Raw genomic sequence first — 13,962 nt, 5'->3', positions numbered from 1 at the left:
GTCAATCTCAGCACTGCAGTGACACTGACATGGTGGTGGTGTGTTAGTGTGTGTTGTGCTGGTATGAGTGGATCAGACACAGCAGGGCTGATGGAGTTTTTAAACACCTCACTGTCACTGCTGGACTGAGAATAGTCCACCAACCAAAAATATCCAGCCAACAGCGCCCTGTGAGCAGCGTCCTGTGACCACTGATGAAGGTCTAGAAGATGACCAACTCAAACAGCAGCAATAGATGAGCGATTTTCTCTGACTTTACATCTACAAGGTGAACCAACTATGTAGGAGTTTCTAATAGAGTGGACAGTGAGTGGACACGGTATTTAAAAACTCCAGCAGCGCTGCTGTGTCTGATCCACTCATACCAGCTACAGTTGCTGGTCTGTTGGATCGGACCACACGGGCCAGCCTTCGCTCCCTACGTGCATCAGTGAGCCTTGGCCGCCCATGACCCTGTCGCCGGTTTACCACTGTTCCTTCCTTGGACCACTTTTGATAGATGCTGACCACTGCAGGCCAGGAACACCCCACAAGAGCTGCAGTTTTGGAGATGCTCTGACCCAGTCGTCTAGCCATCACAATTTGGCCCTCGTCAAACTCGCTCAAATCCTTACACTTGCCCAAATTTTCTGCTTCTAACACATCAACTCTGAGGACAAAATGTTCACTTGCTGCCTAATATATGCCACCCACTAACAGGTGCTGTGATGAAGAGATAATCAGTGTTAGTCACTTCACCTGTCAGTGGTCATAATGTTATGCCTGGTCGGTGTACATATGGCAAATGAAACATTGATTTCACATGTGAGGCACTATTTTTTCAAAACCATGCTTATATTAGATAATTTGCTTATTAAAGTGCAAAGGCTACACATGCCTGAGCTCTATATACCCATATGCACAATTTTAATCTAAACCTCTTGCTATGCATGTGTTTACTTCCCTCTGTGTTGGACCCACAGTGAATCACATGGAAGTGATCCAGACATATTTTATAGCTTGTGTGTTATATAAACACAAGCTGGGAGAGAGAGATCATTTCATTGAATCAAAAGTGTTCTAGGAATTGCAAATCTTGTCCAGAGGTCTTAATAACCTCATCAGGACAATGCAAAGGGATAAAAGCCCTGTGTTACTGCAAAAGACATACAGGTTGACCTTTTAAAGACTGGAACAAATGTGTCCCTGAAAAGCATAAATGATCACTTGATAACCAAGGACCTCAAGGGTAGTATGCTACACTTCACCAGAAACCTGGGTCTTTACTGTCATTGGAGTTTGGTTTTCTTGCAGGCAAGCTGGTTTCCTCCCATCTGTCAAAAAATGGCTTTATTGACTACTACAATTAGAGCGAACATGTAATGCCATATGTCGTGTTCTTAATTCTATTTAGTAAAGGCTTAATTTTTTCCCCACCCCACTACAAACCAAATGATAAAAGATTATAATTTTTATGAGCATGACAAAAGCAGTCAGGTTAAATAAATTGCCTTAGTGTATTATAATATAAAAACATCCATGTCATGGCAATCTGCGTAAAACCTGCCTTTATACTCCCCATCTGCATCCAAATTGATCCCACTTGGCATTTAGAGCCCAAAGTTGAGAACATCTTCACTATGATGCACTGGTGGCTAATACACGGTGTGTTATAGTGCCTAGTGTTAATGGAATAGGCTCAGGATCAGGTTAAGCAGTTATTGAATGTAAATAAGTGAATGAAACACTGTGGTAGTAGTAGTAGTAGTAGTAGTTTTTAGTAGTGTATGTGTGTGTGTGTGTGTTCTGCTAAAGCAAATTTTGGTTTCAAGTCATGTACTACGATGCTGACAGCACCCATTACCCTTAATGAATGCTTTCCATAATAGCAGTAGTTATGATTTATGTAAGGTGCTGTATACTGGAAGGCATATTGTATTGTATTTAATGATTAAAGAGGAGCTGGAATTTTTGGATTTTGTAATTTATATTATCACCACTTACAGTAAACAGAGGTTTTGCTTATTTGATTTAAAGACAAGTATATCAAGCATGTTCATACAAACAAGAATAAAATGAGTTAAAGAAAGTGTTTATTAATCAAAATAACAATAATGTGTGTTTGTACTAATCATACACTGATCAGCCATAACATTAAAACCACCTCCTTGTTTCTACACTCACTGTCCATTTTATCAGCTCCACTTACCACATAGAAGCACTTTGTAGTTCTACAATTACTGACTGTAGTCCATCTGTTTCTCTACGTACTTTTTTAGCCTGCTTTCACCCTGTTCTTCAATGGTCATGACTCTCCCAGGACCCCCACACAGTAGGTATTATTTGGGTGGTGGATCATTCTCATCACTGCAGTGACACTGACATGGTGTGTTAGTGTGTGTTGTGCTGGTATGAGTGGATCAGACACAGCAGCGCTGATTAAGTTTTTAAACACTGTGTCCACTCACTGTCCACTCTATTTCACACTCCTACCTGGTTGGTCCACCTTGTAGATGTAAAAGTCAGAGATGATCGCTCATCTATTGCTGCTGTTTGAGTTGCTCATCTTCTAGACCTTCATCAGTGGTCACAGGACACTGCCTACAGGGCGCTGTTGGCTGGATATTTTTTTGGTTTGTGGACTATTCTCAGTCCAGCAGTGACAGTGAGGTGTTTAAAACCTCCATCATTGCTGCTGTGTCTTATCCACTCATACCAGCACAACACACACTAACACACCACCACCATGTCAGTGTCAGTGCAGTGCTGAGAATGATCCACCTGGGAGAGTCCTGACCATTGAAGAACAACATGAAAGGGGGCTAACAAAGCATGCAGAGAAACAGATGGACTACAGTCAGTAATTGTAGAACTACAAAGTGCTTCTATATGGTAAGTGGAGCTGATAAAATAAACAGTGAGTGTAGAAACAGTGAGGTGGTTTTAATGTTATGGTTGATCGGTGTATATAGTAAACAAATCTTATAAAGTGGGATTACTAGGACACTGTACTGCCAAAAATATGTAGACATGACTTCTGAGGATTACGTTTAAATATTATAGTCAAACCCATTACCAACATGTCTATAATAAAATCAGTTATATAAAATTATGTATATAACTGTGGTGACCTGCTCCACCCCATTTGTGTTTGTTACAGCCTCTAGACTATGCCTTTTATTTAAGTGAGGTCTAAAAATACATGGATGAACGCATTCCGGAGAGGAACTGTTGTAGTGCCTTTACAAAACCCCATTAAACAACTTTAGGATGATTTGGAATGGTAATTGTGAGCCGAGGTCTTCTCCTCTTACTGGTGCCTGGCCTCAAAAAGGATCTTTTAACTACACAAGTACAAATTCACACTCCAGTTGTGTGGAAAGTCTTACCAGAGAAATAGGGGCTGTTGTAGCAGCAAAACGGAGAGGGAAACTCATTATCAATATCAGTGAATTGTTTTGGAATAGTAAATTCAACAAGCTTATAGTTAAACATTGGTCATTACTTGTGTAATGTGTGGGATGTGGTTACCATGACTGACCTTTTATGAATTATACGACAAATAATTAGCTATGCTGAAGGCTGGTGCTTTAAATAAATTGCAGATTGCTTTGCTCATTAGCCATGCTTTGCATGAATTTTTAATATCAGAGAGGCTATCTGTTGTTATACATCTGCCCTGTGTTTCCACCTCCAAGTCCCTAATAAGCTAATTATTGTTTGTATAGCATATCTGGTCTCACTTTAAGGACTCCACTGGCTTCTTTTCAGTAGTTAAAAATCAAACAACGGTACCCTCACACATTTTACCCAGCCTTGTTGTTGCTGTGGTCCTGATGCAAATGTCACTTTATCGTCTCACTGCATCTTAATCAGCCCTTGCCTTTTCTCTAGTCATTGGGTGGTTTGTTTAATTACGGGACATTTAAATCTAAAACTAAAGACATACACCGATCATCCATAACATTAAAACCACCTCTTTGTTTCTACACTCACTGTCCATTTTACCGGCTTCACTTACCATATAGAAGCACTTTGTAGTTCTACAATTACTGCATCTGTTTCTCTGCATGCTTTGTTAGCCCCCTTTTATGCTGTTATTCAATGGTCAGGACTCTCCCAGGACCACAGAGTAGGTATTATTTGGGTGGTGGGTCAAAGTATATAGAAATAGATGGACTACAGTCTACAATTGTAGAACTACAAAGTGCTCCTATATGGTAAGTGGAGCTGATAAAATAGACAGTGAGTGTAGAAACAAGGAGGTGGTTTTAATGTTAAGGCTGATCAGTGTATGTAACTGTGTACAGCTTTTTTTTGTTTTGTCTAGATTGTAGAATTTACCTGTCTGTATTTCTTACCTCCAAGGTTGCCAGGTTTTCCAATTTTTATTTAGATTTTATTCAATTGCCATTTATCTAAATGAACCTATGGATGAGCAGATGCATTTTGGCGGCTTGAACTACAAATGTTTGAATGTTAGTCCAGAGATTTAGCCACTGATCCACCACTGTCCTGTGTATAGCTTTTGGAGGATGACCGCCATTAATCCATGTAATTTATACTCCATAAAAGTGATCAGTTAATATTAATATTTTTCACCATTTTTTGTAGTCATTGTAACTCAATACTAATAGTTCACTGCATGATTTGCCTGTCAGATTTTTTTTATAGAAAATATTAGTTTTTTAGTTTATGAAAATGTATATATATATACAGTATATATATACAGTATATATATACAGTATATATATATATATATATATATATATATATATATATATATATATATATATATACAGTGTATCACAAAAGTGAGTACACCCCTCACATTTCTGCAAATATTTCATTATATCTTTTCATGGGACAGCACTATAGACATGAAACTTGGATATAACTTAGAGTAGTCAGTGTACAGCTTGTATAGCAGTGTAGATTTACTGTCTTCTGAAAATAACTCAACACACAGCCATTAATGTCTAAATGGCTGGCAACATAAGTGAGTACACCCCACAGTGAACATGTCCAAATTGTGCCCAGTGTCAATATTTTGTGTGACCACCATTATTATCCAGCACTGCCTTAACCCTCCTGGGCATGGAATTCACCAGAGCTGCACAGGTTGCTACTGGAATCCTCTTCCACTCCTCCATGATGACATCACGGAGCTGGTGGATGTTAGACACCTTAAACTCCTCCACCTTCCACTTGAGGATGCGCCACAGGTGCTCAATTGGGTTTAGTCCATCACCTTTACCTTCAGCTTCCTCAGCAAGGCAGTTGTCATCTTGGAGGTTGTGTTTGGGGTCGTTATCCTGTTGGAAAACTGCCATGAGGCCCAGTTTTGAAGGGAGGGGATCATGCTCTGTTTCAGAATGTCACAGTACATGTTGGAATTCATGTTTCCCTCAATGAACTGCAGCTCCCCAGTGCCAGCAACACTCATGCAGCCCAAGACCATGATGCTACCACCACCATGCTTGACTGTAGGCAAGATACAGTTGTCTTGGTACTTCTCACCAGAGCGCCGCCACACATGCTGGACACCATCTGAGCCAAACAAGTTTATCTTGGTCTCGTCAGACCACAGGGCATTCCAGTAATCCATGTTCTTGGACTGCTTGTCTTCAGCAAACTGTTTGCGGGCTTTCTTGTGCGTCAGCTTCCTTCTGGGATGACGACCATGCAGACCGAGTTGATGCAGTGTGCGGCGTATGGTCTGAGCACTGACAGGCTGACCTCCCACGTCTTCAACCTCTGCAGCAATGCTGGCAGCACTCATGTGTCTATTTTTTAAAGCCAACTTCTGGATATGATGCCGAACACGTGGACTCAACTTCTTTGGTCGACCCTGGCGAAGCCTGTTCCGAGTGGAACCTGTCCTGGAAAACCGCTGTATGACCTTGGCCACCATGCTGTAGCTCAGTTTCAGGGTGTTAGCAATCTTCTTATAGCCCAGGCCATCTTTGTGGAGAGCAACAATTCTATTTCTCACATCCTCAGAGAGTTCTTTGCCATGAGGTGCCATGTTGAATATCCAGTGGCCAGTATGAGAGAATTGTACCCAAAAAACCAAATTTAACAGCCCTGCTCCCCATTTACACCTGGGACCTTGACACATGACACCAGGGAGGGACAACGACACATTTGGGCACAATTTGGACATGTTCACTGTGGGGTGCACTCACTTATGTTGCCAGCTATTTAGACATTAATGGCTGTGTGTTGAGTTATTTTCAGAAGACAGTAAATCTACACTGCTATACAAGTTGTACACTGACTACTCTAAGTTATATCCAAGTTTCATGTCTATAGTGTTGTCCCATGAAAAGATATAATGAAATATTTGCAGAAATGTGAGGGGTGTACTCACTTTTGTGATACACTGTATATATACGTATATTTTACATTTAAGCACTTAAATTGAAAATACAAAATGTCTGTATGTTAGTAAAACAAAGTGGCCCAAAATGAAATGTGTAGGAGATCTTTATAGCTACAGTGAGTCTGCTGTGCTTTACACTAGCTTACTAACACAAAACACAAAAACACTTCAGTTAAATATGATACCAAACTATACATATGGTAGATTAAACTTTGGTTTCACTGCTTATACTGGGCGTCATGGTGGTTTCTGTGTGGAGTTTGCATGTTCTCCCCGTGTCCGTGTGGGTTTCCTCTGGGTGCTCCGGTTTCCTCCCACAATCAAAAGACATGCAATTAAGGTGAACTGGAGATACAAAATTGTCCATGACTGTGTTTGGTATAACTGTATGTAACTACCGTTTCTGTCATGAATGTAACCACAGTGTAAAACATGACGTTAAAATCCTAATAAACAAACAAACACTTCTTATACTTTATAATTTACTAATCAAAGTGCTAAAGTCTACACATGCCTGAGCTCTGTATACCCATATACACAATTTACTCTAAACTTATTGCTATGCATGCATTTATTTCCCTCTGTACTGGACTCACAGTGCCTCACTCTAAGCCAAATAAAAAAAACAACAACTTTGTTTTTATTTCTCAAACAGGGACCACAGGGAAAAACTGGAATGCAGGGGCTTCCTGGGATAGATGGACCTCCGGTGAGTACACCCAGTCTCCCATCACATCAGTGGACGTGTTTAATGGCTTTCTTCCAGCAGGGAGCGACGTCGAGCGTGCACATTCATGCATGAAGCCAGATTATTAAGGCCTTATATTTAGTGCACGTCCTAGCACGAGGTTCCTAAAAAAAGTGTGTTTATTGGACAGGGTCAGGATTTTTGTGTTAGCTCATTAGCACTGCCTCAGCTTCCCTAGGGGAGCCGAATATGTCCTAATCAGCTTGCTGTCATACTAACACCTGGTTCTTTTGCTCCACTCGTAGGGACATCCGGGAAGAGAGGGACCTGCAGGGGAAAAGGGGGGGCAGGTGGGTGACACACACACACACACACACACACACACACACACGCACTGTTCAGGTGTAAGGTTGAACACAATATGCATTGACCTAAACAGCTGATTACACTATACGGCCAAAAGTATGTGGATACCTTCCCAAATATATACATTTGGGTGTTTCAGCCACACCCATTGCTAACAGGCATATCAAATATGTTATATATATATGAGGTTGAATATCCAGTGGCCAGTATGAGAGAATTGTACCCAAAACACCAAATTTAACAGCCCTGCTCCCCATTTACACCTGGGACCTTGACACATGACACCAGGGAGGGACAACGACACATTTGGGCACAATTTGGACATGTTCACTGTGGGGTGTACTCACTTATGTTGCCAGCTATTTAGACATTAATGGCTGTGTGTTGAGTTATTTTCAGAAGACAGTAAATCTACACTGCTATACAAGCTGTACACTGACTACTCTAAGTTATATCCAAGTTTTATTTCTATAGTGTTGTCCCATGAAAAGATATAATGAAATATTTGCAGAAATGTGAGGGGTGTACTCACTTTTGTGATACACAGTGTATCACAAAAGTGAGTACACCCCTCACATTTCTGCAAATATTTCATTATATCTTTTCATGGGACAACACTATAGACATGAAACTTGGATATAACTTAGAGTAGTCAGTGTACAGCTTGTATAGCAGTGTAGATTTACTGTCTTCTGAAAATAACTCAACACACAGCCATTAATGTCTAAATAGCTGGCAACATAAGTGAGTACACCCCACAGTGAACATGTCCAAATTGTGCCCAAATGTGTCGTTGTCCCTCCCTGGTGTCATGTGTCAAGGTCCCAGGTGTAAATGGGGAGCAGGGCTGTTAAATTTGGTGTTTTGGGTACAATTCTCTCATACTGGCCACTGGATATTCAACATGGCACCTCATGGCAAAGAACTCTCTGAGGATGTGAGAAATAGAATTGTTGCTCTCCACAAAGATGGCCTGGGCTATAAGAAGATTGCTAACACCCTGAAACTGAGCTACAGCATGGTGGCCAAGGTCATACAGCGGTTTTCCAGGACAGGTTCCACTCGGAACAGGCTTCGCCAGGGTCGACCAAAGAAGTTGAGTCCACGTGTTCGGCGTCATATCCAGAGGTTGGCTTTAAAAAATAGACACATGAGTGCTGCCAGCATTGCTGCAGAGGTTGAAGACGTGGGAGGTCAGCCTGTCAGTGCTCAGACCATACGCCGCACACTGCATCAACTCGGTCTGCATGGTCGTCATCCCAGAAGGAAGCTGACGCACAAGAAAGCCAGCAAACAGTTGGCTGAAAACAAGCAGTCCAAGAACATGGATTACTGGAATGCCCTGTGGTCTGACGAGACCAAGATAAACTTGTTTGGCTCAGATGGTGTCCAGCATGTGTGGCGGCGCCCTGGTGAGAAGTACCAAGACAACTGTATCTTGCCTACAGTCAAGCATGGTGGTGGTAGCATCATGGTCTTGGGCTGCATGAGTGTTGCTGGCACTGGGGAGCTGCAGTTCATTGAGGGAAACATGAATTCCAACATGTACTGTGACATTCTGAAACAGAGCATGATCCCCTCCCTTCGAAAACTGGGCCTCATGGCAGTTTTCCAACAGGATAACGACCCCAAACACAACCTCCAAGATTACAACTGCCTTGCTGAGGAAGCTGAAGGTAAAGGTGATGGACTAAACCCAATTGAGCACCTGTGGCGCATCCTCAAGTGGAAGGTGGAGGAGTTCAAGGTGTCTAACATCCACCAGCTCCGTGATGTCATCATGGAGGAGTGGAAGAGGATTCCAGTAGCAACCTGTGCAGCTCTGGTGAATTCCATGCCCAGGAGGGTTAAGGCAGTGCTAATAATGGTGGTCACACAAAATATTGACACTTTGGGCACAATTTGGACATGTTCACTGTGGGGTGTACTCACTTATGTTGCCAGCTATTTAGACATTAATGGCTGTGTGTTGAGTTATTTTCAGAAGACAGTAAATCTACACTGCTATACAAGTTGTACACTGACTACTCTAAGTTATATCCAAGTTTCATGTCTATAGTGTTGTCCCATGAAAAGATATAATAAAATATTTGTAGAAATGTGAGGGGTGTACTCACTTTTGTGATACACTGTATATATATATATATATATATATATATATATATATTAGCCATAACATTGAAATCACCTCCTTGTTTCTACACACACTGTCCATTTTATCAGCTCCACTTACCATATAGAAGCACTTTGTAGTTCTACAATTACTGACTGCAGTCTATATGTTTTTCTGCATACTTTTAGCCTGCTTTCACCTTGTTCTTCAATGATCAGGACCACCACAAATTAGGTATTATTTGGGTGGTGGATGATTCTCAGCACTGCAGTGACAATGACATGGTGGTGTTGTGTTAGTGTGTGTTGTGCTGGTATGGGTGGATCAGACACAGCAGCGCTTTTGAAGTTTTAAAATGCCATGTCCACTCACTGTTCACTCTATTAGACACTCCTACCTAGTTGGTCCACCTTGTAGATCAGAGACGATTGCTCATCTATTGCTGCTGTTTGAGTTGGTCATCTTTTAGACTCTTGTCAGTGGTCACAGGACGCTGCCCACAGGGCGCTGTTGGCTGGATATATTTTTGGTTTGTGGACCATTCTCAGTCCAGCAGTGACAGTGAGGTTTTTAAATCTCCATCAGTGCTGCTGTGTCTGATCCACTCATACCAGCACAACACACACTAACACACCACCACCATGTCAGTGTCACTGCAGTGCTGAGAATGATCCACCACCCAAATAATACCTGCTCTGTGTGGGTCCTAGGAGAGTCCTGACCATTGAAGAACAGCATGAAAGGGGGCTAACAAAGCATGCAGAGAAACAGATGGACTACAGTTTCCCACAGACACACTCTAAAATCTTGTAAAAAAGCCTTTTAAGAAGCCTAGAAGCTCATGGTCAGATGTCCAGATACTTTTGGTCATATAGTGTACAAGCTTATAGTCCCTGTTACATGCAAGCATGTGCTCAAATATGTGTACAAATTCCCACACACATGTATGCATGCCAGGACATACATCAACATGTTAAGTGACTTACAGTACTGTGACAGTATACAATCTGAGCAATTTAGGGTTAAGGGCCTTGCTCAAGGGCCCAACAGTTGCAATCTGGCAGTGGTTAGGGTACAACTATCTACCCTGTATTTGTACAATAAAGCCCTCCCACACGGTGTGTAGCACTGTCACCTCATAGCAAGAAGGTCCTGGGATCGAATCCCATGTGGAGCTGCCAAGGTCCGTTCTGTGTGGAGTTTGCATGTTCTCCCCATGTCTGTGTGGGTTTCCTCCCACAGTACAAACACATGCAAGTGAGGTGAATTGGAGATACAAAATTGTCCATGACTGTGTTTGAACTGATGAATGTTGTGTAACCAGTAACTACCGTTCCTGTCATGAATGTAATCAAAGTGTGTATAACATGACGTTAAAATCCTAATAAAAATCAAATCAAATCAATCCCTCCTACACAGCTACTCCACTCAACAGGAGAATCAGCGACACATAACAGCCAAAACCGGCGCTGAAATCCAGAGCGTGACACCATCCGGCCTCCAAACATGTCACTTTCTGTCGCAGCTGCAGCAGAGCTGGCTGCGTTCCGATCGCTCACCGAGCTCCGGCTCATTCTAACACGGCGTAATTGCGCGCTCGAACAATCGAGCTATCAGCGCCGCTCACTCCGCTTTGTCTCATTTTCACGAGCATTCGTATCAGGTCGACATCGCCACTGTCACTTGGCACACATCGAGCGTAATTGCCCACTCGAACCGTGCTAGCCGGATGTACTCTCAAACTCTGTAAACATCATACAGGAACAATGGGTGTCTTTTGTGTTTTTTTATTTCACAGGGATTAGCTGGTGCGCACGGGCCTGTCGGATACCCAGGGCCTCGCGGAGTCAAGGTGAGACCGACTTTGACATAATAGCGTAATAACATCTGTTCCGGAGCCTCCAGAGATCTGCGAGTCCTGGAGTGTGCGGGGTGTTTAATTGTCAGCTGACGGCCAACTGACGGGTTTATGTGGAGGTTCATTTCTTTTTCAGGGAACGTGTGAAGAGAGAGAAAAAAAGCAATCACAGCTGGACAGAGAGCTGCTAGTTGTCATGTTTATAGTAGTTATTGTCCATAGAGGTACCCCCCCCCACCCCCGCACAAAAAAAAAATTAAATACATAAATCAATAATACAGCCAATAATTAAAACAATCAGTGCACTTCTTCCTTCTTGGTCAATTATTGTCAATTAGAGTTGCCATTTCCGGCAAAAGGAGGCGGAGCAAACGCTAGCAGCACAAAGTGGGCGGAGTCTGTGACACAAAAAAATTGAGTAAAGTTTAACTTAATGCAAATTAGGGGTGAAACAATGTGGAGGTTACCAATAATAACTAAGCATCGGTCCTGGATTCGATCCCCAGATGGGGCTGTCCGGGTCCTTTCTGTGTGGAGTTTGCATGTTCTCCCCTTGTCCACATGGGTTTCCTCCCACAGTCCAAAGACATGCAAATGAGGTGAATTGGAGACACTACATTGACTGTGACTGTGTTCAATATACAGAGAGTCACACACCTATCCCCATGCTCCTCCACTTATGTATAGGCACCTCGGGCTGCTAACCAGGGTCCTTACACAGTGTCACAGACCCCACCTACTTATTAGTTTGGTCTTTCCCACCCAGCAGAATAGTGGTCAGTTTTGTTTGCTGCAGGCACCGCCAATTGTGCCAGCTGCCCGGTAGCAGAGCTGAGACTTGAATCCCAGTCTTGGTGCGCTAGCAAAATATCCCACTGTGCCACTGACTAAACGCCCCTGAATTCTCACAGCCACAAAGGGAGGAGTCGGGTATTAATGCCAAATGACTGGTCAACACAGGTCATAATTATCCTGCTTTGGGGAAACCTGTTGAGTTATCATCCCTTCCCCTACAGCCACACAGTCAATACTGTCTGTGTAGTCACCCGGCCGGCTGATAGCAGAGCTAAGATTTGAATTTGAGAGATATTTATTGCCCGTGTTTAGCACTTGGTGAGTCATTTTTATTTTGGCTTTTGCTGTCTGTAGTTGGGGTTGATTAGCTCTTAGGAGTCCTGGGCTTAACCCTGTGACTGGGTCACGTAAGGATGTCGACTATCAGTGTGTGTATAGGTCAGCTTTCTGACTCAGAGTGGCAAGTCTTTTAGCCAGGATATGGTTATACTCTGATATTTGTTTGAATTCTGACCAATATGTAAGTACCCACTGCTGAGAAGCATCTTGCTACCATGGTGCTACCACCATCACATTTCACAGTGGGGTTAGTGTTACCTAGCAGATTTGCCTACTTATTTTGCACGTACAGTATTTATTGCCTTTAAAATAGGCCTACAGCCTATTCAGGTGAATTGATTTGCTCTGTGTACGTTCTATTATACAGCCACAACTATACTTATAGACCTCATACAGGGATTGACTATCAATCTTTCTGGAGTGACTGGAAATAGCGGATTTGAAAACGTCTTGTACAAATGTTCACAGTTACTCCTTCATGTGCACATAGGTTTTAATATTTAGGCTCCTTCTGATTCAACATGTGTAGTGCTATTTAATTCAACAAAAGCTTCCGGAGATGACGCTGCACGCCGGGGCTACCTCATCGCTGATGCCTTTTGTTCTTTTCTAACAGGGTGCCGATGGGGTGCGGGGTCTCAAAGGAAGCAAAGGAGAGAAGGTACGAGTAATTTACTCTCTATTTCTGTTCTGACTCTCTTCTTTCTCTCAATAGTCAGATCTACTCATGAGAATAGAGGTTACACCCCTCACTTATCATAACGGAGATAAACTTGTGCCTTACCAATAGCGGCATCTCAAGATAAATTGTTTTCTATAACGCTCGTCTGGTGAGCTCATATTTTCTGTGCCAACCTAGAAAAAAGTCTGCTGTGCAATATAGTGAGAAATTCAGTTAGTGATGGATGAGTGCTTCTGCTCTGTACACTGCAGGGAGAAGATGGCTTCCCCGGGACTAAAGGTGACATGGGAGCAGAGGGAGACAGAGTAAGAGTCGTTAATGACCCTGTTTCAACCACCGCACATTGTGTAAAGCTGCCAGCCATCACATAGACTGGTTCAAAAATACAGTAATGGGAATTGTGTGTCTGTATGTGTGTGTATAGGGTGACGTTGGGTCTCCCGGATCTCGTGGTGAGGACGGACCGGAGGGACTGAAGGGTCAGTTTGGACCCGTCGGAGAGCCTGGACCTTTAGGAGTTGCTGGAGAAAAGGTGACCATTTGTACATTTTTCCCCCAATTTGTTTTTTTACATAGAAAGGTGTCAGAATACACAGTGCATTGTAGTTTGTTGCGTATGGGGCAGCATAGCTGCAGACCAGTCAGGGTGCCCATGCTGACCCCTGTCCACTCCCGAATGCGCCAACAATGGGCATGTGAGCATCGGAACTGGACCACAAAGCAGTGGAAGAAGGTGGCCTGGTCTGATGAATCCTGT

The 13,962-nt window shown here is 42.8% G+C and overlaps 1 protein-coding gene across 1 annotated transcript in view; it reads left to right on the top strand.

The window, feature by feature from the left end:
- Positions 1 to 13,962, top strand: part of col5a3a (collagen, type V, alpha 3a) — a 180,503-nt gene that overhangs the window by 116,102 nt on the left and 50,439 nt on the right. The window contains exons 25-30 of the mRNA XM_063015234.1: positions 7,020 to 7,073; positions 7,358 to 7,402; positions 11,330 to 11,383; positions 13,140 to 13,184; positions 13,457 to 13,510; positions 13,630 to 13,737. Of these exons, the coding sequence (XP_062871304.1) occupies positions 7,020 to 7,073; positions 7,358 to 7,402; positions 11,330 to 11,383; positions 13,140 to 13,184; positions 13,457 to 13,510; positions 13,630 to 13,737 (360 nt within the window). The remainder of the gene's footprint in view (positions 1 to 7,019; positions 7,074 to 7,357; positions 7,403 to 11,329; positions 11,384 to 13,139; positions 13,185 to 13,456; positions 13,511 to 13,629; positions 13,738 to 13,962) is intronic.

The sequence above is a fragment of the Trichomycterus rosablanca genome, chromosome 2 (genome assembly GCF_030014385.1).
Source record: "Trichomycterus rosablanca isolate fTriRos1 chromosome 2, fTriRos1.hap1, whole genome shotgun sequence".
Classification (NCBI taxonomy): domain Eukaryota; kingdom Metazoa; phylum Chordata; class Actinopteri; order Siluriformes; family Trichomycteridae; genus Trichomycterus; species Trichomycterus rosablanca.
This window is presented reverse-complemented; position numbering and strand designations above follow the sequence as displayed.